The sequence below is a fragment of the Plasmodium brasilianum genome, chromosome 1, assembly GCF_023973825.1.
Source record: "Plasmodium brasilianum strain Bolivian I chromosome 1, whole genome shotgun sequence".
Lineage (NCBI taxonomy): Eukaryota > Apicomplexa > Aconoidasida > Haemosporida > Plasmodiidae > Plasmodium > Plasmodium brasilianum.
Window position 1 is genome coordinate 330,155 of NC_090114.1, and position 25,396 is coordinate 355,550.

At 24.6% G+C, this 25,396-nt stretch overlaps 6 protein-coding genes across 6 annotated transcripts; 3 read left to right on the forward strand and 3 right to left on the reverse strand.

Moving 5' to 3' along the window:
• Positions 1-654: 654 nt before the first annotated feature.
• Positions 655-2,835, reverse strand: MKS88_000415 (uncharacterized protein; the record flags this gene model as incomplete). Its single annotated transcript, XM_067215177.1, has 1 exon — positions 655-2,835. The coding sequence occupies one exon, from the start codon at positions 2,833-2,835 to the stop codon at positions 655-657; it is 2,181 nt and encodes a 726-aa protein (XP_067075655.1).
• Positions 2,836-6,860: 4,025 nt separating this feature from the next.
• MKS88_000416 (erythrocyte membrane-associated antigen) lies at positions 6,861-13,181 on the forward strand (the record flags this gene model as incomplete). The annotated part of the gene is made up of 1 exon (XM_067215188.1): positions 6,861-13,181. One exon carries the CDS (start codon positions 6,861-6,863, stop codon positions 13,179-13,181), a length of 6,321 nt encoding a protein of 2,106 aa, XP_067075656.1.
• A 1,957-nt stretch (positions 13,182-15,138) lies between these two features.
• MKS88_000417 (uncharacterized protein) lies at positions 15,139-17,241 on the forward strand (the record flags this gene model as incomplete). The annotated part of the gene is made up of 10 exons (XM_067215199.1): positions 15,139-15,142; positions 15,294-15,358; positions 15,495-15,572; positions 15,713-15,802; positions 15,963-16,057; positions 16,207-16,299; positions 16,422-16,488; positions 16,615-16,751; positions 16,873-16,945; positions 17,155-17,241. 10 exons carry the CDS (start codon positions 15,139-15,141, stop codon positions 17,239-17,241), a joined length of 789 nt encoding a protein of 262 aa, XP_067075657.1.
• Positions 17,242-18,010: 769 nt separating this feature from the next.
• Positions 18,011-18,649, reverse strand: MKS88_000418 (uncharacterized protein; the record flags this gene model as incomplete). Its single annotated transcript, XM_067215210.1, has 1 exon — positions 18,011-18,649. One exon carries the CDS (start codon positions 18,647-18,649, stop codon positions 18,011-18,013), a length of 639 nt encoding a protein of 212 aa, XP_067075658.1.
• A 2,407-nt stretch (positions 18,650-21,056) lies between these two features.
• On the reverse strand, positions 21,057-21,835 carry MKS88_000419 (uncharacterized protein; the record flags this gene model as incomplete). Its single annotated transcript, XM_067215221.1, has 3 exons — positions 21,057-21,174; positions 21,253-21,317; positions 21,686-21,835. The coding sequence occupies 3 exons, from the start codon at positions 21,833-21,835 to the stop codon at positions 21,057-21,059; spliced, it is 333 nt and encodes a 110-aa protein (XP_067075659.1).
• Positions 21,836-21,958: 123 nt separating this feature from the next.
• MKS88_000420 (uncharacterized protein) lies at positions 21,959-24,775 on the forward strand (the record flags this gene model as incomplete). Its single annotated transcript, XM_067215232.1, has 1 exon — positions 21,959-24,775. The coding sequence occupies one exon, from the start codon at positions 21,959-21,961 to the stop codon at positions 24,773-24,775; it is 2,817 nt and encodes a 938-aa protein (XP_067075660.1).
• Between the last annotated feature and the right edge of the window lie 621 nt (positions 24,776-25,396).

Genomic DNA, 25,396 nt, shown 5'->3' on the forward strand with positions numbered 1-25,396 from the left:
CCCCCCAACCTCCATATTATTCTTTTAATTTTATTACTTATATAATTTTTTGTTTTCGATTCTCTAATTGTACACTTAACAACATTTATGCACATATGTTTGTTTATTGAGTATATATAAATATTTTTATTTATTATGTTTTTTTTTTTTTTTTGTACATTTATTGTTACCATTGTTAACTATTATACCCACGTAACTGTAAAAACAGACTGCTATTTTCGTATACATCACAATAACATACAATTAATTTTGTAAGCAATTTTTATGACATATTAAGGCATTAACACTGATAGGTTATACAAGAAACAAATTCGATTAACATAATTTTGAAAAGTTGTTTTATGATGATTAGCAATGTCAAACTGTAATTTAAAAAAAATAATACATAAAAAAGGCATAAAATAAGGTATGAATTATTCTGACAAAATAGTTATTAAATATACTAAGACAGCAGATTATTAAAATGTGATTTAATAATAAAATAAAGTGTTTATATCACTTTGACAAAATTATACGAAAAAATATAACAACATTAAGTATATATGAAAAACAGAAAAAAAATATACTAAGCCATACAATAAAAAAGTTATTGCATTGGTCTATATTTATTGGACATATGGAAAAGGAACTCCACTGTTGTAAAAAGAATAAAATTTATGCAATTTCTTTCAATATATCCTCGTCTACCTTAGTAATATCGTCATAATCATAATTTTTTTCTATATTAATATATTTTTCCTTTCGAAAATGAAAAATTAAATTTTTTGTGTCAAATCTTTGTAAATACAAATATTTTCCGCACTGCGAAATGTCACATATTGTACATAAAACTACATCACCTATATTTTTATCATCAAAATAATGAAAATTAGTTTCCTTATCATATAACAATCCAACTAATATATTATTTTTATAATTATATATTTTCTTATTCCTGTTAAATAGTACTTTTGAATTGTTTGAAAAAAGGTTGTTATTTATTTCTTTTAATAAATACTTATATTTATGTTTCTTCTTATTAATTTCATTATGTGTCAAACTATCTTTAAAAGATAGTATATTTCTGAATGTTATATTCTTTGAATTTAAATTAAAGCGGAATACTATATTTTTAGCACACTTATTTCTTTCATAAATATATGCATATATTTTTTTCCCTATGATTAATTGATGGTTATATATTATTTCTTCATTAATATTTACTTTGCTACATAACGAGTTGATAAACGAACTACTAACGTTATTATACATATTTTCATTAAAATTTGAGTATTCAACTACCTCTCTTTTTTGTGTGTAATTATTAAAGCATTTTCTTGCACTCTTCTTATTTGAATGGTTATATTTAAAAATATTTAATGAGTTGTATTTTTTTATTATTTCGTTCATTTTATAGCAGATATTATACCCTTCCAAGTCTTTATATTTAATTAATAATTTATGTGCACACGGAAATATATATAAAATATGTATTAACTGCTTTTCAAAATTTAAAACCTCATTGTTACTATCATCGCTGCTGTTATATACTGATATAATTTTTCTTTTCTTAGATTTAAAAAGGTTTTTCTCTGAAAGGTCATCATTCTGTAGTGTTCGCTTTTCTGAACTAGTGCATTCGTTGTCTTTTTCCAATAAGTCAATTTGTTTCATATGGCTACATAAGTCTATATGCATCTCATCTTTGCATAGGTTTGTACGGCTCTCCTTACTACATAGATCTATACGCTTCCCATCAGTACATAAATATAATGATTCTTTTTCCTCCTTAAATTTATGTTCACTATTTGGTACCTCCATACATGCATAATCCAATGTACTATTATAAATGCTTGGAAACAAAATAGGAATTGACGTATATATGTTGAGTTTTAAAATTTTCAGTTCATATAAAGCTATTATATATTGGTACAAATGATGTAAATCTATAAAATTTATCGAATTAATTTTTAAAAAATGATATAAAAATGATGACAATTCGAAGGAATCTTCGTACATTATTTTTGTGTATTTTTTGTGGAAAAAAATTTTTTCCAGTTCTCCTTTAAGCTCCTTTTTTAATGCATTTTTTTTATATCTGTATATTTTTATTAATAAATTATTTTTAGTTTTTTTCCGTAAAATTGATACATCTTTTTTTTTATTTTTTTGTTTTTTCTGTATTTTTGTTTCTTCCTTTTCCTTTTTTATGCATTCTACAACTTTTTCATAATAAATTAATTCCTTAAAAATTTCAATAAAAGAAAATAAGAAAACACAATTTGGTAATATAAAGTATAACTCATAAAAGAATTTACCCTTCATTACGTCTTTCAAACTTTTAAAAATATAAAAATAATTTACATCTACAGAATGTGTACTTCTATGTGCAGGAATGTAAATGCCTATTATATTCTTTTTCATAATATTCTTGTTTCCATCTTCATCAGAACACAACTTAAAAACAGAATTAAGGTATTCATAATTATTACTAAAGTTTGTACGCATACCTACCTCGTTTGTTGTCTTCTTTTCCGCTTTTATATTTTGCTTAGGGTAAAAATGGTATGTATTCCATTCGTTATAAATTTTTTCAAAGTTATTATCTGAATGCAAAAAAGCAGCTACTTTATAACTTCCGAAATATTTCACGAAAAGGTCACTTTTTTCATTCTTACAATCTGAATAGATATTTTCAATATAACGTACCATTTGTTTAATTTCATCTAATCTTTTAACATATATCATGGGTATCTGTTTTGAGCTGAACATGTACTTTTGTATAACACAATTACGAATGTAACTACTCCCCTTTATTGAACATTTTTTATGTGATGAGCTAAAAAAATTAATCATTTTCCTTTTTTCTCTTCAAGCAAAAATGATACACGAGTCCTCCATGTTGTCATTTTTCACTTTGCCATGGAGGTTCCAATATATTACGTTTTCTCTATTTTGTGCAGATTAAACGGGATATCTCCCACCATATGTATTCATGCATATATATATATATATATACATTTACACTTTATTATATGAGAGCTAGTCTATGACTCATTACCCATATATTCACATATTCATTTGATTTGCTTTTGAGTTAAGTGTAATTCTTTTTCCTTCAGAAAAAAAAAAAGAACTTTATTAAACTTTCGATATATAACATAACTTCAATTTAAAAAAAAACATATTCGTTATATTACACTACGAATGTTACCTCAATTATTACACGGATTTTGAAAAATTAGTTCATTATTCTTTTTTACAGATAATTATAAAAAAAAAAAAAATTTCTTTTTAATGCTTTCACTTCTATTATATTTTTAATGAAAGTGAAAACCAATTACACTTATTGTTAATTAATCAAGTAAACAACGAAATACATGGAAAATTTTTTAAGTATAATTTATACATTCAAGGGCAAAAAATACAAACGGTGACAAATACATTTTTGAAGAATAAAAGCATAGATAAGAAATAGCTTTTACATAATACACAAGCTCATAAGCAATTCAAACGAGTTGCTATTTCGCTGATTTGCGATTTTATTATTTTTTGAATGACAATATCGTATATACATTATTTAAGAGTAGCATAAAAAGTGCTTGCTCTTCTTAATTTTTCAAGCACATTAAATTGTAAAGGTGCTAGGTGAACAACTAAAAATAATATATGAATACATTTATATATATAAGGTGTACATAAGTAATACACATTTAATGTATTTTAATATATATATGTGGTTCATATATAACACACAATACTTATTTTCTATAACAGCAATGATTTCTTTCCTTTACTCGCTAATAATTTTAAAGTAAAATTTTACCAATACTGTTAATTATAACATAATTTTGTAGATATATTAATATTTAGTTATTTTAATTTTACTTCTTTTTTTTTTTCGTTCATTTAGATTTCTTACGAAGGGGAAATTTTCTTTAATTTATTTTATAAAAAGATGGAAGTAAAATGTGGGTTTATTCTTTTTTATTTCTATATGAGAATACTGCAAAACCAACAGGTTTAATAAATATATGAATACTTCATGAAATAGATATATATTGTTAAGATGTGCTTACTATCACACAGTTCCGACAATGTTGAATAAAAATATACTATATATATATATATTATGTATATAATAAATTAATATTACATATATGATGATTACATTTTGTACAAAATGCTTTATCGCAATTGAACTAATATTGCGACATGAGTTAAACAATGAAATCGTAAATGCATAACACATAAAAAGTTATTCAAAATACCGTTTCTTTAGTCAAGAAGAAAAGAAAAAAAGAATTTATTTCAAGGGTTCTTTTTCTTTTCTTTATATTTTCAATATCGGTATATACTTAATAAAAAATTGATCTCATTTAAAGGGAGTTTTTATATTATACACCTTCATGCAATTTGTGTATAACATTTCAAAATAAAAAGATATGACATATAAAAAAAAAAAAAAAGAAAGAGTCACTGTACTATTCTAAATTGTACGTTTTACTAAACATTATTTTATAATTTCATTACTTTACCCAAATGTTAAAAATTAAAAAAAAAAAAAAAAAGTTATGATATACATAAAATTTGGATCACATAATTATAATAACATATACATAACTAAGAAAAAAATACTATACTGGAAAGAATTATGTCGAGCTAACAAATGTAATAAAATAGGTATAAACATAAATAAATAGATATATATAAAAGGGCATATTAAATCGTCATATAAGGGTTCCTCTTATTATGACATATCTTTGAACGGCTTTTTTTTTATTTATTTAAAAAAAATTACATTTTTTTTTTTTTTAAATATCTATATTGCACATTCAAATATTAATGGAAAAAAAAAAAAAAAATTGTGTGAGATCTCTTTGATATTGCAATATATATAAAACTTTGAACAAAAGAAACATAAACTAGCAAAAATTTTATAAAACAAAAGAATATAAAGGAATATCACTTCAATCGACATAATAATTAAAACTTAAAAAAAAAGTGTATGTGCAAATGAATAATTCTACCATTGTATTTTTCTACATTTTTATCCATTAAAAGTTCATATATAAGAGTATGATTAAGTTATTTAATTTTTTTTTTTATACCTAGTATATCCAAAATTTAACATATGAATAATTTCATACACTTTGCATACATATATAAATATATAAATTTATATGCAAAAAATCATTCATGTTCCTTTGTATTTTTTCCTTTTTTTTTTTTTACTACATTTATATATAAATATATAGGAATAGTAATTATATATAAGAAATGATAAAAATAATCTTTTTTTTTTTTTTTTTATAAATAAAAATACTTAACAACAATTTTGTAAAAATATTTTATAACAAATTTTATTATACTTTAAGCTATTAATTTATATATAATAGTAGTTTCTTATGACATAACAAATGTATTTTATCATAATACATTGTTTTTGTAAATTTTTACACCGTGTTTTATATATATATATATATATATAATATAATATAATTTCATTAAATTTCTTTAACGTTCGTATGGGGCTTTTATTATTATAGTATTATTTAAAAACTTTTCAGTTGGAAAAAAAATATAATTTAAATAAATACTAACAATATAAATTCTTACATATATGTACATACGCGTACAATTGCAAATATATTATTACATACATGTTTATATATATGTAATAATATATACATGTAAAACTATATTATACATATGTATATATATTGTATTACTTATACGTGTACATGTACATAAATATATGAATGTAATTACTAAACTGTTTGCATAAGAGCATTATATATTTGACACCCATATTTTTTTTATTATAAAAAAAAAAAAAAAAAAAAAATATACAATAAAAAAAAATAAAAATATAAGAGAAAAAAGTTTTTAAATATAATAAGAATAAATATTAAGTATAAGAATAATAATAATAAAACTAAAATAAAGCAAACAAAAAGCAAAATATATATATGTTATTGGAAAAGAAAAAAAAAAAAAAAGGTAAAAATACATAAAAACATGATATAATAGTAAAAATTTTTACCTATTAATTTTTATTAATAACATTTACATACAAAAAAAATATAATTCGTACACTTACTAATCAAGATAAAAAAAAAAAAAAAAAACTTTGAATTAATATATTTACTCATTTTATATTGATACAGTTTACATTTTTTATTTTACAACTTATGCTCACATATATTTAAATACATAACTATGTAAATGTATAAATAAATGTATATGTATGCATATATATATATAAATATATACATTACATGTTCGTATTTAAAAGCATATTAACTACTTTTTCAATTTAACCCTTTGTACTACATTTTCTATATATATATATATATATATATATATATATATATATATATATATTTTTTTTTTTTTTTTTCTTTTAAAGTTTTAACATACTTTGCTTTTGTACGAAAGTTCATGTCAATTTTTTTCATTTTTACCAAATATTGTAAAATTTTATTTTATCTGTATTTTTTATATGTATATTTATATATGCATCTTATTTGAATGCAAATATATAATTATATATTTTGTACATACATTTATAACATACGTTTACACACATACATATTTAGGATATATTTACATAATACATACATATATATATAATATATATTTGCGTGTTGTACTTAATACATATATTTGAGGGCGTATGCCATTCAATCTTGTAACGTTAGAAATATCAAATAAAGAAACGTGTTCGTCCCTTGTGTACATATATAATATATATATATGTATGTGTGTGCGAATGTACGTGTGCATGTATGTATAAGTATATAAATATATATATGTACTTGTGTAAGATAATCCCAAAGGAAGGCAATCTGTAACAGTTTTAAAGATTTATATATGATATGATTTTAAGAAAACCCCAAAAAATATTACCATCAAACCGATACATGTATATTTTTTCATTAATTAACGTATTGAAAGCAGCAACTGCTATAATTAAACCCAACTATTATTGTACGTGTTTTTACAACTCAGTTTTTCTACCACATTTAACAAAAAAAGCTAATATATTAAGTTTGCGTAACAGGCCTAACAAGAAGAATTATAATGCTTTTATATGTAAATATTCTAAAAAATATAAAATGAGTAATAAATTTTCAAATTCGATAAGTATGAATGCGAATAATGAAAATGAAAAAATTTTAAATGAAAACAATGTTACTCAATTTAACAAAAATAGCAATGATGTAAAGAATTATAATAGGGGGTTTAGCCAATTTAGAAATTCTGTATTTAGTAAACAGTACACTCACAATAACAATAGCAGCAATAACAATAATAATAGCAGCAATAACAATAATAATAGCAGCAATAACAATAATAATAGCAGCAATAACAATAATAATAACAGTGGTAATAGTAATAATATCAGCAGTAACAAAAGTAAAAACAAGATGACCAGCAGTTACATTAGTAGTAACAGCAATTACGTAAATAACAATAACGTTAGTGGAAGTATTAGTACAAAATATACAAATAATAGTCCTCAGCATTCGGGTTATTTTAGCAGGGAAAGTGGAAAAAAAAGTAATGAGGAGAGTCACTCCTTTAGTGAAACGAAATTGAATGTAAATACGAGTGCAAATTATACAGATTACAACATTAAAGATAGTAAAAATTATTCCATGAATATCCAGCATAATCATAATGGCAATAGCAATAATAATAATAATAATAATCCATATATGAATGATAACGACGTAAATATTAATAATTTCAAAATGAATAATTTTAATAAAGAACACATGCTTCTAAAAAATGCAAAGGATAAAAATATGTGCAGCAATAATGTAAGTGCAAGAAGTGGTAGTAATATGAATACAACTAACGCTGTTAATGGAATTTATCAAGAAAATTCGATGAAAAACTTTAATTACAAAAGTAATGTAAATGAAAAAAGGTTAAACATGGAAGGAATAAGTAATAATAATAATTTTACAAAGGGTAATGAGCGATTTAGTTATCTGAATGATAATTATCCAAGTAACATGAAATCTAAAATGAAAAATGCTTTTAGTTCAAATAAAAAAAATATGTCTTCATATAACACCAATTTAAACAATGCTGCAAGCCATCAATATAGCAAAAACTTGGAAAATGTAAAATATATGCAGAAAAATTATAAAGGGGAAATATCAGAAGATATCATGAATAATAGTAGTAATAATAACAATAATAGCAGTAGTAACAATAATAATATGAATAACTGCGATTTAAATAAAAAATTTGGAATGTTTGGAGATCCCAGTATGAACAACGTTGACATGAATAATATGGCAAATGCAGACGATTCCATGGGTTATAATGATAAAGCAAACAGTGAAGCAATTACCACGAATAACCCTAGTAGCAACACTCACAGAAGTAACAGTAGTATGAGGACTCATAAGCTAAATAGTTTGATAAAAAATGAAGAATCTAAGAGAAGTGAAAAATTTGAGAATGCCCATCATGACAAAGACTATATGTATGAAAAGACGAATAATTTAAGAGGCATGATGGATAACTCGCCTGTGTATAATAATAGAAATCGAAATAAGATGATATCCAATAATTATAACGCTATGAACACAATGAGCGGCATGTTCGGTCCAGTAAAAAGTGGGAGTCGCATGAACAACGTGAACAGTATAAACAACTTGAGTAGCGTGGATTATGGAAATAAAATGATAGGCGAACACGAAAAAGGAGCAAACAGTGGAATGAATAAGAATACAAGAAACATTTCCTATGAAAACAAAACAAACAATTACAATAACGATATGAACAAATTGAAGAGTTACGAAGCTAAGAAGAATGACTACTACGGGAATTATGCATCTTCGAGTAGTTTAAAAAATATGAATATCGTGAACAGTGTAAGTAATGCAAGTGGGGTGCTAAACAAAATGGATGATTCATATAACGGAAATAATATAAACAGACAAAGTTCTTTGAATTCGGGAACATCGTCCCCTAACTTGGATGCAGATGCATTTTCTTTTTATGATTTTAACGATTTTTTAAATTATATGTATAAGGATGAAAATATATTAACGCTTTTTTATATAAGAAAGAATTATTTAAAAGCTGAATCACGCGAAGAGTTTGTAAATGAAGATGACAAAATAAAATACTCAATCATTTGGACGTTTGCAAATGATGAAAAGATAGCTGTTTCTGGAACACATAATACAAAAAAGTTAAGTAAAAAAGTGTGTGTGAAAAAAATTTTATTAAAATTAAAAAATATATCCCTTTTAGAGTTAGATCAAATGACAAAATGGATGATAAATAGCTTAAATGTTATTTTAAAAGTTGAACATAAAAATATGGAAAACAAATTAAATACTAACAACAATATTTATTGTAGTAATATAGAATGGAAAGTTAATAATAAAATGTATCAATCTACGGGAGTCCATGCTCATGAAAAAATAGCTGAAATTATTGCTACGCAAAAGTTGTATATGCTTTTATATGATATAAAAGATCAATTAATAAAGGAAACAGAATACATGAAAATGGTCGAAGAAAAAAAAGGGGGAGGAAACATGCATGTAAATACGAATAAAATGTACGAAAATAATAATAATAATAATAATAACGTGTTTGAAAAAATGATGGGTAACATGGGTGGAAAATATGATCATTTGAAAGGTCAAGGTGCAAACAGAAATTTTGGAGACAACATGTTATATAAAAATTCAAGTAGTATTGGCAGTGGTAACCATTATAATAATGCCATTTACCGTGCGAATGATAAAACTTCTCTTAATGCTGATAACCCGATGTTACAACCGGGAGTAGCCACATTATACGGAAGAACCATGAATAATAGCATAGACATGAGTAACGTTATTAACAATGCAGGTAATATGAACTTTGCTAATAGTGGAAGTAGTAATAATAATAATATCATTATGTCAAATATGAACGATAAAATGGGTGCAGGGGATAGTATGAATGGTTTAAACAATGCAGGAGTCGGAACAGCAGGAATTTCAGATCCCTCAGAACTTATCACGTACAGCTTAACAAAACAAGACGCGAGCAGTATACAGATGTTAAGAAATAATATTGCATCTAGATATAAAATTCATCAAACAGAGAATTTTGAACAAGTATATAATTTATATAAATGTACATTAGAATGGGAATGGAAAAATGGAAAAGTAACTTGTAAATCCAAAAGTGTTGGATATGGAAGTACAAAAAGTTTAGCGAAATGTGAGGCTGCATATGACATGTTAGTAAAAAATAATTTAATAGAATATGTTTCTTCAACTGATAGAAAAAATGCTCAATATATTAGAGACTTAATATCAAAAGATTTAACCAAAGCATTGAACTTAGCAGTTCAGTTTATTATTCAATATAGTAGTAGTGCATGGTCTATATTTCTAATATTTTTATTAAGGGAATTATTAATAGATGGCAATTATGATAATATAAATAGATTGTTAAATACACTTGTAGAGGTCAGTAAAGAGGGGAGGATTGAAGTAGACAATATTAATAAGTTAAATAACACGAATTCTAGTTCAACTAATAATATGAACAATTATACAAACAATATGTGTAATGCAAATAATTATAACGGAGAAATATCGAAAGGTATGTACAATAATGCTGGAGAGGAAGTATATACGAACAGTTCAAGTAACTTGTTCTTTTGTAATCCGTATATTCAAAATAAATGTGATAATAGCAATTATGTGCATAAACTAGTTTCCATAGATTTATGGGAAAAATTAATAGATGAATGTGTAGTAGTTTTGAATGACAAACTGTGTTTCCATTGTATTACTTTACTACAAGAAGTGGAATTAGATTATTCCATTTTTATATCAAAAAGTGCACATGATTATTATAAAAAATATCGAATTATGTTAGCTCTAGAATTACAAGCCAATTTAGCACAAAGTATTCAAGAAAAAAGGGATTTTGAATATTTACATGAAAACAAATCTTTATTGTTAAAAATGAAAAGTATCACATTACCCATATTATCATTCACATGTACTCTAACGACAGAAGAAAAAGAATGGATGAAATCCACCCAAATGAGAGAAGATGATATTGTTTTATTAAAACCATGTGATCAATTATTAAAAGATGAAGATGCATGGTCTAATAGCTTAATAGGAAGTATTACAAGCACAAAAAGTGATAATACAAGTTATAATATTAATGTAAGAATTTTTTCTGCTGAAAATACTAAAAAAGCCAATGTAAAATATACTAAATATAAATTATATTTATTATTAAATATAGTTACACATGAAAGAATGTTACAAGCTTTAAGATCAATTACTTTTATAGGCTCTGTGCCAACACAATATCAATCCCCTTATGTATTCACACCTGAAATACGTTTCTTAATACTACATACATATAATAAACATGGAAAATTTATTGCACAAAATGGGAAATTGAATGAAGAAATAGCAGATTATGAAAAAATTAAAATGGATTTTCATAATAATGAATCTTTAAAAAATCCACATGATGATATATTAAGAGAGTACAGCAGAGAAGCAAAAAACCCGTATGAAGATTTACTTAATGAAGCTTTAAATAAACAAATTGGAAATACACATGTAGACGAAATTGATCAATATTTAATTGAAAGTATTAACTTACCAACAAATTTGCCCCTTAATGATTCTCAAAAATTAGCTTGCCTAAGTGCGTTAACAAGGAGACTTACCCTTGTACAAGGTCCACCAGGTACAGGTAAAACACATGTTGCTTGTGCTATTATAGACAGTTGGCATAGACAGAATAGCAATAAAAAAATTTTAGCCGTCGCAGATTCTAATGTTGCAGCAAATAACTTAGTTGAAGGATTAAAAAAAAGAAATATTCAAGCTGTTCGAGTAGGGGCAGGAAGTGATAGCGATTTCCATGAAGAAGCTATTATGGAATTTCACCGTTATAAAGATTTATTAAAATTAAGAAAAAATAATATGCAGAAAGAAGCGAAAGTTATGAAAGCTCTTTTATTTCTTGAAGCTGTTAAGAAATATAATGTAGTTATAGCTACGTGTGTTGGTTCAGGACATGAAATTTTTGATAATGAAAAATTTGAAAGAGTTATTATTGATGAATGTGCTCAATCAATTGAACCTTCGAATCTTATACCTTTAGGTCATTATTGTAATAATCTAGTTCTAATTGGAGATCATAAACAGTTACCTCCAACTATTATCTCACCTGATGCTATTAAATTAGGTTTAGATAAATCCCTACTAGAAAGGTTTGTTATGGCCAAAATTGCACCTGTTCATTTGTTAACCACACAAAGGCGTATGCATTTAAGTATTTGTACATTTCCAAATTTTCATTTTTATGATAATAAATTAAAAACTGCAAATGTTACCGAAGAAAATAGACCTATTATTAAAGGTTTTTTATGGCCTAACCCAAAGTGTAGATTAGCATTTATAGATGTATCTTTAGGAAAACCAGGTAGTAAATTTGAAAATGCATATGGTACATCAAAATTTAATTTATATGAAATTGAACCCTTGATATCGGTTCTAAAATCAATTATTAATGAAGGTTGTGTATCAGTTGATGAAATAGGTATATTAACTGCTTATGATGCACAAAAGATGAAATTAAAAAAAGCGGTTCAAGAATCCTTTCCATATGAAGCTGCTCACCGAATAGAAATTGATTCTATTGATGGTTTTCAAGGAAAGGAAAAGGATTTAATTTTATTTTCAGCTGTTAGATCAAATGCAAATAACGAATTAGGATTCTTAAGAGATGCTAGAAGATTAAATGTTATGTTAACAAGAGCAAAAAGAGGAGTTATATTATTTGGTGATCAGTATACATTAGCAAATGATGAAGCTAATTGGTTACCTTGGCTTAAGTGGATAACATCTAAAAGAGCTGTTGTTCATATAACTAAATTAAACGAGCATTTAGAAAATGCTGACTATTCCTTATTAGATAAACTAAATAAAATAAATAAAGCTGTTAACCTTAAAAATGTTACTGTTTCTGATAATTACTATTTCTATGGAAATGATACAGGATTCTCAAATGATTATAGTGACCCCAACTATAACCAAATAGATGATAATAATTTTAATTCGAGCTTAAACGATGCCAAGGAGGAAGTAGAGCAGGTGGAGGAAATTGTAGAAAATTGGGAAGACTTGCTTTAATTACAGTAAATTGAGAATGGGTTGAGGAAAAATAAAAAAAAGAAAGAAAAGAAAGAAAGAAAGAAAGAAAAGAAAAGAAAAAAGGTTATTCTAAATTAATGCTTGAACCGATGTATTATAGTAGGAGAATAATTACTGTACGACTACAGCATATAACTACAAGCATAAACACATATGTGAACAGTTTAATGAAAATTTTCCATACATATAAGAACAAATGAATAGTGGCAAGCAATAAATATATATATTTTTATGAACAAGTATAATTGTGGTCATGAGAAAGAATTATAATAAAAATGGCAATTAATATGAGTGCCATTTTACAAACATACAAGTAACCTCCGCAAGTAGTTTATATCGTTCGTCTTTTATAGATTATCAGTGCGTGCATGTATGTACATAAATATATATTCGTATGTATATATTTTATACATACATATATACACGTGCAGAAATTTATCGTGCACACTGCACATTAATATAAAAGGCATTCCAATAAAGTATGCCGTTATTCCTTTTGTGTGCATTTAAAAATATTTTGTTGTATTTTTTATATATATGGATGTAATAAAATTCATGCACAAAGATAAAAAAAAAAATTCAACTTTAATTAAAGTTGCTTTAATGTACACATACATATATATATATGCTTACGTAAAATATTCTTGCAGTTTTTCATAATTTTTCCGTAAATTGAAACAACAGTTAAAAATTGTACGCAAAATTACATGGAAAATGCATGCAGTATATTCCATACAGAGGAATTATGCTATTCATTCAATACATACGATGCTTGTATTATTTAACACGCATTACCCATTCAACCATCTCGCAATATAATGTATATATACATATGTTTATGCATATTCATACATATACGCATTTATATATGTACAAATTTAGGTATTTATTTTTTCTTTCCTTTTTTCCTTGTTCAATTTACAATGCTGCGGTGAATTTTTCATACAGTTTTAAAATCTGTATTATATTTAAGCTGCTCTTAAAATATAATTTTTTCTAATATATTATCAGTATTATTTTGCCTATACATTTAATAGTCATTTAGGCAAAAAGTTTATTCTTTTTATTTTTTTCTTTTATCCATGAACAATTAATGTTAACCTTATATGCAGAAATTAAACTTTTTTTATTTTACTTTCTTTATTTCTCATAAAAGCGTTAAAAGAAAAAGAACCACTGGTAGATACATAATAAATACCGATTAACCTCTCACTGCTATTAAAGGCGGATAAACGCCAAGACTGTTAAAGCAGACAAAATGTATAGAAGTATAAATAGGTATACATGCACGTACACAATAATACGTACGTATATACATAATAACGTTAGAAAACACCAATATCCCCAGAAACTATATATGCATTATCACATAAAATATTTTTTTTTTTTTTGTACATATTTTTTTTATCGAAAAAAAATGAGGCAATAATATAAACAGAGCACATCAAAATTTAATATATTCACCTGATTATTTCAAAAATAGAAAAATATTTTCCCTTTTCTTTTAATATACGTTTATGAAGCTGAAAATGCAATTTTATTTCTCTTTTTTTTTTTTTTTATTCATTTCTTTATTTTCGAATATACTTAGGAAAATTTAAATGAAATTTTGAAAAATAACATTTTTAAAAAAGAAATACTTCATTACGTTTATTATTTTGGACATAATTACTTTTCATAAAAACCATAATTAAAATTAAGAAACATTTACATTAGGATATTATAAAGAAATGAAGTAAATGAATGAATCTTTTATTTATTATTTTTTTTAAATACAATTGTATGTTTTATCCATATGTCTAGATAAGCAAAATTAAGGAACAAAAAAAAAAAAAAAAATAATAATAATAATAATAATAATAATAATAATAATAATAAATTTTTGATTTATTCCAATTATGTAATGTAATTTCTCACAGCTATAAAATGTTTTAAAATGGGTAAAAAAAAAAGAATGTTAAAAAAAAATGCATTTATTTTTTTACAGGCGTAGTAATGATTTGCTTATGAGTATCTGCATCATGTTTGTACATATATATAATATATATACATTTTTTTTTTTTTTTTTCCCTCCTATTTTCTTATGTATAGAAGATTTAAGTAAGAGCGGAATTTATAGTAAACAGTTTTCCTTAAGCCAGAACAAGCACAATAGTGTATATAAAGAAATATATGAATATATATATACAGTTATAACCTATACTTTTTACGCATCCATGCTTAGAATTCTTCACAACTGCATAAACACGTTATTGCGTAATTACCTATATATGTGTCTTTTTCAAACTACAGGAGAAACTTCAGAGGCTTGAGAAAAGATTAAGTGGGTTACACTTTAGCATTGAGTTGCAGAAAAATGAAAAAATAGAAGTATAATTTGAAATAATGAAAAATCTACAAAGTATATATTTACTTACTATTTTTTCTCAATTTTTAAAATAAATATTAAGAAATAGTTTCATATTATATACTTACACTAATGTAGCAATTTTTATTTTTTAAAACTCAAGAAATTAAATGAAAAGATCAACGCATTAGAGGAGAAGCTTGTGGAAATGAACGAAAACTCTAATAGGACATTCGAAAGATTGAATGAAAAGGTAAGGAGAGATGGTAGAACTTTGTGAACTTTTACTAATTAGTTCACATATATATGCATATTCTTACCCCTTTTAGAAAATGTGCTAAATATTTCTAATTTTTTTTTTTTTTATTCTGTTCTTCCCACACAACCCATATACATTCATACGCAAATGTCAGCTTAACGATATTAAAATGGATGTTAATAATTATAAAGCTGAGTTGGAGGAATTTAAAAATGACCACCAAATGAAATTACAAGCCCTTGAGCAAAAGTAAAGAAGAATGAGAATGTGGCTTCTTGCCTACATATGCCCACAGTTATATATATCAATATATACGTATATGTGCTCGTGGATATATAGCTTTAATTTCCTTCCCTTTTTTTTTTTTTTTTTTATGACATTTTTCTTTACTCGAGCAGAGCGGAAGATTTTATAAACAAAGAAAAGGAAGAGTGGAACAAACTTAAAATAAAATTGATAAAAGATTTTCAAAATAAAGCTAGCTTATTAAAGTATTATAAGTTTTTTTTTTTTTTTTTAAATATTTCATCACACATGTATAAAATATATTATTTGTACGTTTATGTATAAATATAAAGATTTATACATATAGCTTATGTGTGTACCGCCATAGGGAGGAGATTACAGAGGAATATGACCTTCTGGAGGAAAAGGAAGATTCGTTAAAAAAATATTATGACGTAAGAATTAACATTTTCATAATATTTTTGCATGTATATTAGTCTTACACAAAAATAATTTTTAACCAATTTATCGATATGTATATTCATTTATATATGTTTATATTTTGTAACCCTCTTCCCCAGTGCGAGATTAACAATCTGAAATCTATTGTTCAAAATGAAATAAGCGAAAGGGTAAAAACAGAAAAGGAAATTCTAAGGGATGTAGATGACAAAATAAACGAAATTATTAAAATTATTAAGAATGAGAAAATTACAAGGTAATTCATACTTTTAAAAGTAAAATTGTACAAATAAGGAACAAATAATGACATACATATCCCATTATATATATATATATATATATATGTTACATGCTCCAAAATTTTCTTTTTTATTTAGAGAAAATTATTCTGAAAATTTAGTATCCCTTATTGAGCAATACTTTTCAAGAATAAAAAAAGAAATAGATAAAGTATAAATTTTTTAATAAGAAAAAAAAAAAGGAAAAAAAAAAAGGAAAAAAAAAAAAGAAAAAAAAAACTATACTACTCTACAATTTATGCAATAAAAATATTTTGTAGAAAAATCCAGAACAAGAATATGTGTGCAGACGTGTACTTATATTTGTTCGTTTGTACCACTATATATTCATCTATTCGCTTATCTTTTCAATTTTCAAAGGAACGACTGGAAAGGAAAGATACGGAAGAAACCCTAGTTCATCTAATGGAAGAAGCTTTGGATAAAATAGGCATACCTTTTGCATAAAAAATATAAAAAAAAAAAAAATTTCCATAATCTTTTTTTTAAATTCTCATTCATAATATTATAAATTCCACACTTGTATGTAATTTTTATTTTGTATCATTTAAATGATTCACCGGAATAACTTTTCTCAATTTCTGCATTTGTTTTATTTGTTTTTGATACATCTCCATTGTGTTGTCGTATATATGTACGGGCATACTTACACATATGCATATATATGTACATATGTTTAGAACCGTTTATCTCTTTTTTTCGTTGCTGTCTCCGTTTGTACAACTTAATATATATTTTTTAAAATTCCTTTTTTTTTTTTTTTTTTTTTAATAAATTTGCATTTTTGTTTATCAAAATACAAAATAAAAAATACCAACTTGAAAAATTAAAAAATTAAAAAGGTAAAAAAGTAAAAGAAATAAAAAAAAATAAAAGAAAATAAAAAAAAATAAAAGAAAATAAAAGGAAATAAAAAAAAAGAAAAGAAAATACCTTAATGAATAAAAATCCATACACACTCCAAAAAAAAAAAAAAAAAAAAAAAAATTTAACAGAAATCACAATTAACAATACAACCTAAAATACGCGAAACAACAAATACAGTATTTGTAAAGTTTTATATTTATAACATCATAATGAAAAAGAATCCCTGTTTATTTTATTTCACTCAAATTTGTTCCAATAGATCAATTTGTCAAATTTGATCAAATTTACTCAAATTTATTCAAATGTTTTTAATTTTTTTGGTAAAAGCACAGTGATGTATGCGAGTTTTCTATTTGCAGGGATCTGGCAATGCATCCAATTTAGTACAGTTTAATAAGCTCCTGAAGCAGTTTTTCTCTGTACAGGATTTACATTCATTATTACACTGATCTTTTGCACATTGTTTGTTACAAGATATAAAAGAACATCCTATGAATGTGGAGAAGCAACTTAAACATGTAGGTGAAAACTCAATGTTATATTTTTTTAAATATTTTGTTACACAAATATCTATTAAATATGGCTTAGCTGATGACACTTTTGCACAATCAAGGAGTACTTTGTAAAAATCATTAGATGCTACATTATTCTTATCTCCTTTAAATAAATGAATTAAAAGTTCTTTTGGTTGATTGCTTCTTATTCTTATTGAATCTTCTGCACTTTTGTTCAATTCCTCATCAACTTTTTCCATATGATGATGATAATCATTCTTTAAAAACTTCTCTCCATTTATTAACTTTTGTTCAACTGCTCCTGTACACCCTTTGTTATCATCCTTTTTAAAAAAAATGCCTAAAGTATTCATTTTGTTTTCATTTTTTGAAATATTATCGTTGTTAGTTATTCCATCTGAGCATTTTACAACACCTTTACATACTACATTAAGTAGAACAAAAAAAACTAAACACTTTGATATGGGCTTCATTTTTTTTAAGGAAAATAATAATATAAATTTAAAATGTTATATATATTTTGTTATTTTTTATTTTATTATATTTTATATAATAGTTATGTTTTATTTTTATTTCCAATTATATTTTATTTTTAAGATATATTTTTTTATTTATACATCTATAAATTCTATGTTGTTTCACTTTTATGCAAAATAACTCTAAATTGTATGTACTAACTTGTTATAATAAAAAATTAGGTAAAATAGAAAAAAAAAAAAAAAATTAATTTCAACGTGGTATAATTATTACTACAAAAGAAAGATGGATTTTACTTTAAAACAATTTAATTTTGTTCCGTAATTTATTTTAATTAAATAGCTATTTTTATTTTATACTACATATATATATATTATTTTACATTATTTTTAATACATAAGGATGTGTTTAAAATCTTAATTCTATAAAATTTTTGCTATTGACAATTATACATAAATATATATATAGATGTTATACATTGCAATATAAAAGTGTGGGGTACAAAACTATATTTTTATTATTATGCTTTAATTTTTATGTTACGAACTCACTTAATACCTATGTAAACATAGGGTATTTTTATAGAAAGAGGAGAAAAAATTAAAGAATTTTCTCAAACTAATATCCAAAAAAAAAATGAGAGATTCTATACTAGCCTTTAGACCTACATAATTTATATACTGTTAAATATAATGTGCTTTATATTTTTAAATTAATCTTAAAAGTAATTAGAAGCATCTAATTATTATTACGTACTTATATATATGTATATACATATTATAAAAGAAAAAAAAAAAAAAAAAATTTTCCGTTCTAATGCAATTAGAAAATTGATAAGAATAGCGGTAGAAACATTATAATTGCTGCGTGTGTTTTTTTATATATAATATACACTTTTTATTTAATTATTTAAATAAGAAGCTACATGTGATCACGTGAAACAATAAATTCCCTTTTTACTTACCTTAAAATATGTAAAATCATTTTTAGAAAAAAAACTAGGAGAGAAAAAAAAAAACTGCATTAATTTTACCACCATTTATGAGATCAATAAATTCCTAAAAAATATATAAGCAACACGCACGTTACATTTATTTAAATTTATGCATATAATAATATATATTGTATTATAAATATATTTATATATAACTATTCAAAATTTTACGTTACCCTAAGATAACATGAAAAAAAAATATATGAAAAATAAGCATATTGAAAAAAATTAAAACGCAAATTAGTTTATATAATTTTTTTAATCATGAAAATTTATTAAATTAGGTAAATTTTAATAAAAAATAATGTTAAGAAAGAGAAGGATAAAGTATACAATTTTTCTTTTCAATTGGTACGATTGTTGTTGCATATAATACCCGTTTTGCATCATTTATGTTGGAATAATTGTAAAAAAAAAAAAAAAAGAAATTGTAAAAAATAAATTTATAGCTGAAAAAACAAATATAAATTAATGTTAGAATAATATTATTTTTATAAAATAATTAATATAATATTCGAATAAAGAAATGTTAAATATATATATATTTATGTATGTATGTATGTATGTATGTATGTACGTAAGTAGTAGGATGTAAATTAAAATTAGCATTAGTTATTAAAATAAAAAAAAAAAAAAAAAAAAAAAAAAAGTGTTAAAATTAAATTCTTCTAAACAATTAAATGGTAGAATATGCTGAAATGATGAAAAATTGAAAAATGTCATATAATACATAATGTATAATATATAATAACTTTCCAACATATCCTAAAGTTGTGACATTTGTTTAAATCATACACATTTAAGACCTTTATTTTATTATTGCTATCATCACAAAACAAGTTTAATATTTTATTTCCCCTTTTATTTCCTCTTTTTTTTTTTTTTTTTTTTTTTTATGTTAAAACATTAAGTTGTTATTTTCGTTATATATCGTCTTAATAAGAGGGAACAGTTAAGGACAACTTCTGAGCCTTTTCCTTATTAAAATTATCTTTTTATGTTATTCATTCTGTTATATTGGTGAAAAGTGATTCAAGAGAAGATATATTAAAAAGCTATGCTTATAAAAAAGATGTTACTCTTAGGCGCCATTCAGTAACTGCCTTTTTCTTTTTTATCATTTTGTTCAGAAATAAAAGTTTTAATTTCAAGGTTTTTTAAAAATATACATATATATATATATATATGTTTACGAAGACTCAGTAAATCCGAAACCCATGTACACTTCAGTATTTTGCGCATAACTCTTGGAAAAAGGCTCTAATAATATTTCTCCCCATACTTTTTATTATTTACCCGCTTAATGCATATTTTTAAATAAAATACGTCATAAATTTTTATACGAATTATTACTTCAATATTAACAATTCTCACTTAATTAAATAAAAAGAAATTTCTTTTTAAAAGTTTTACATTTCCTTCCTCTTATTAATTAAAGTTACAAATATATATTTCAATATGTTCCTGACAAAGGTCATACTATCCCCATAATATACGGTAAAAGCAATTATATTTTTTTTTTTTACTCTAAAAGAAAAAAGTTAGACAGAAAAAGAAAAAAAAAAAAAATGCTTACAGGATGAATATACACTTTGAAGAATCTACTTTTTATCCTTCGCTTTAATTTTGTATCCTCTTCTTTTGTTTGAGATGCGTGCAATGTGGGAAGCCTGTCTTTATTCGAAAATGCGATAAAAAGAGTATGTCCATACATATATATATGCATGGGCACATAATACCTTTATATTTGGTCATGCTTTGTATTATCGTATTTATTTCTTTAATTGTGCGTGAGAAAATAATTAGAATTAAGTTGATCACACTAAGTACATCTACTTATTCGAAAAAAAAAAAAAAAAAAGAAAGAAAATCACATTTTATAGTGAATACTTCTGTCGATATAGGAATACCATTAATAAATCATATAGAAAAAAAAAAGAAAAATAAGATAAAAAAAAAGGTAAGAAAAAAAAAAAAAAAAAAAGTCTATCATATTTATTTCCTTTCCTTCTATTTATATACATTTTCCTATGCAAACCTCCATAAACATAAGTATCTGATATATAGAATATGCCAATGCAGCAATGTTTATGCGGATAAGACTCCTAATGATTTTAGACATCTTTACATCAACATCTACACCTACACCTAATTCTACATCTATATGTACACCTATTTCTGCTTCCATATCTATACCTCTGCGCCTATATATATATGGCCTACTCTTACCTCTAAAAGAACTCGTGTAGATGCATAGTTACCCACATTCAAACCTTCCTATTATTGCATCCTCCTTTGAGAAAGAGTCAAAATGCTAAAGAAAAAAAAAAAAGATACAAATTTAAAAGAAAAATTAAAAAATGTAGTGAATGGAATGACTGATAAAAGCTCAGAAAAGGGGCAGAAAAAGACGGTGGAAAAATCAGACGATTATGACATAAAATATTTAGAGGAAAAGGAAAATGAAATCGAAAAAATATCTCGTAAAATATATGAAGAAAATAGTAAAATAAAAAAAATAAACTTACATCATAAAATAATCAAGGAAGAGTTAGAAAAGAAACAATTAATTGATCAAACAGATAAAAAAAAGAAAAATTCCCTTGACTATTACCAAAAAATTACTGTGAAATTGCAGAATAATATAAATAACATTGAAGAGTACACAAATAATATTACCAACGATATAAATATTTTAAAAAGTATTATAGATGATGAAAGGAATGAGAGAATTATATACAACAATAACATGAAAATTCTAATTAATGAATATAACACATTAAAAAAAAGTATCAGCAATTTAACATTACAGGAAAAAGAACAAGCTTCCCAAAACGAGAAGCTAAAATTCGAGCTAAATGAACTGAATAAAGAAAAAGATACTATAGAAAAAAAGCACAGAGAAGATTTTAAAACACTACAGCAAAAATTAAAAGAGCAAAAAATTTTATCCTCAGAACAAAAAATACACGAATTGATAAAAATGAAAAACAATATTAAGGGCAGGAAAAAAAGCAATAAAACTATGGAACATGAAAGAGAAGTAGAAGAGGACGATGAAGAAGAGGAGGAAGACGATACGGTGAGACAAATAACAGAAAAACACTACGGCAGTAACAGTAACAGTGGTAATATCAGTGACAATAACAGTAACAATAACAATGACAATAACTTCGAAAGCGCTATGAATAATGCCTACCTAATTGAAGACTATGAAGACGAAAAGAAGAAAAAATTGAACGCAAAAATTGTGCTCCTAAAAAAATTGTGTCTAAGGATATTATTCATTAATGAATATCAAAAACAGAACATCAAAAAGTTAGAAGAAAATATAGAAAATATGAACAGTGCAATTAACTCTATAAATTTATTAACATCTAAAAAAGGAGATTTCGACCATATCATAATAAACTTAAATGCGTCAAAGGACAAGAATTATAGTCTCATATCAAGAATAAATCTATTAAATTATGAGACAAACGTATTAATAAAATTAAATAAAAAAATGAAGGAAAAATTTAGAAATATAAATGTTGATAATGATGAAATTATTAATTTAAAAAAAGAAATTACTAGCAAAATGAATGATAAAATGACCTATATTAAAACTTCTCTACTTAATAATCAAGAAACGTGTAAATTAAAAAAAAAATGTTTTCATGAATGTTTAACTTATTTAAAATATTTATATGAATTTATTAAGAAATATGAAAATAATAACGATAAATTAAATTTAAGAAACCAAATTATAAATAAAGAAAGAAATTTCCATTTCAGTTATATTCATAAGTATAATGAAGAAATATTAGTTGATGAAAATCATTTAAATGACTTCTTAATATTTATTGAAAAGTATATCTATGCACTTAACTTTTACCTTCCTACACCTCCATTTAATTATAAACAATTTCTTATAGAAAATCCCAATTTTCATAACATCCCCTTCAATTCTATGGATTATTACCAAACCAATGCATCCAACCAATTGCACGAATTCATTTCTACAGAAAATATAAACATTAAAAATGAACCCATCAAAACTGAAATGGTGCTTCCACATAGCAATGAAAGTTATATTACCGCTGATAGAAATGCTATGAATAATGACAATAGCAATAATTTATCAATGCATTCTTCCACCAAAAATATTAACAACAATGATGAAGAAGAAACAGTAAATGTAGAACACACAAAAGAACTAAATAAACATTTAGAAAATAGAGAAATTACGAATAAAGGAGAAGACAATGAACTAGATGAGGTCAATCAAAGGGGGGAAGATGATGTATTATCAGGAAATGAAAAGGAGGAGCAGCATGATCATAACATGGAAAGAGACAAAGAGGCGCAGAATACTTCAGAACATAGAATGAAAGAGGGTCATAACTTAGATGTAAAAGAGGAGAGTCATAACGTAGATGTAAAAGAGGAAAATCAAAATGTAGATGTAAAAGAGGAGAATCATAACGTAAATGAAGAAGAGGAGGGTCAAAACGTATATATAGAAGAGGAGAAATATAATTTGGAGGATATAAAAGAGGAGATCCATAATTTGGAAGACGTACAAGAGAAGAGTTACAATTTGGATGATGCAAAAAAGGAGGGTCATAATTTGGATGATGTACAAGAGGAGAGTAATAATTTGGATAATGTAAAAGAGGAGAGTAATAATTTGGATGATGTAAAAGAGGAGGGTCATAATTTGGAAGACGTACAAGAGGAGGGTCATAACTTAGAAGATGAGAAAACAAACAACAGCAACTTGCAAAAAGAAATAGAGCAAGATAATATCTTACAAAATGATAAAAAAGAGGATAATTTGCAAATCGAAAAAGAAGACAACAATTTACACAGCAAAATAGAAGATGACAATACAAACATCGATAAAGAAGATAATAAAGCACATAATGATAGCGAAGATGACAAAGCACATATTGATAACGAAGATAGCAAGGCACAAAGCGAAGAAGAAAAAAGTGTTAAAACAAATGAAGGAAATGAGAATTATATGTTAAGTCATTTCAGCTCTCGCAATATTGAATATGATGAACTGAAAGAGGAAATTCCAAGTGAACTCTTAATTAGCAAATACGATTCTTCTAAAAACAATACAACCACCACAAATTAGACGAGTTGTTACGCGTATGTACAATTATGCATATGCTACTACACATGTGCGGCTATATAAAAGGAAACAGTTCCAATTATATTAGTGCGCACATTATGTGTAATAAAATATTATATATGATATATATATGATTTTTATTTTTTTTTGAAATTTTAAAGATGTTTAAAAATTGTATTAATTTGTTCGCAAAAAACTTCTTAGCATTTTTAAGGCTATAAATGTCGTAAATTTAATTTTTTTTTTTTTTTTCAAATTATGTGAAGAATGAAACAAAAATTTTTTTTTTTTTCTTTACGTATTCCCCACAGAGAGAGAGAGAGAGAAAGAGAGCACTTTAAGGCATTACGCAAGGGAAAATTAAAATGTACACATGTGGAAATACATACATGTACATATTTAATCGTCTAAGTTGTTGGGTACTCAGACCTCTATTTATCTAAATCCCTTTTTGCATTCAATTTTGTTTATAAAAAAAAAAAAAAAAAAAAAAAAATGGAAAACCAAAGATTCACCTAGTATAGGTAGACTTTTCTGCTATATGTAAGAGGATAACTAAACATCGCATTTTTTTTCTTTTTAACAGTATATGTTATAAAACACCACATATCAAAATTAAACGTT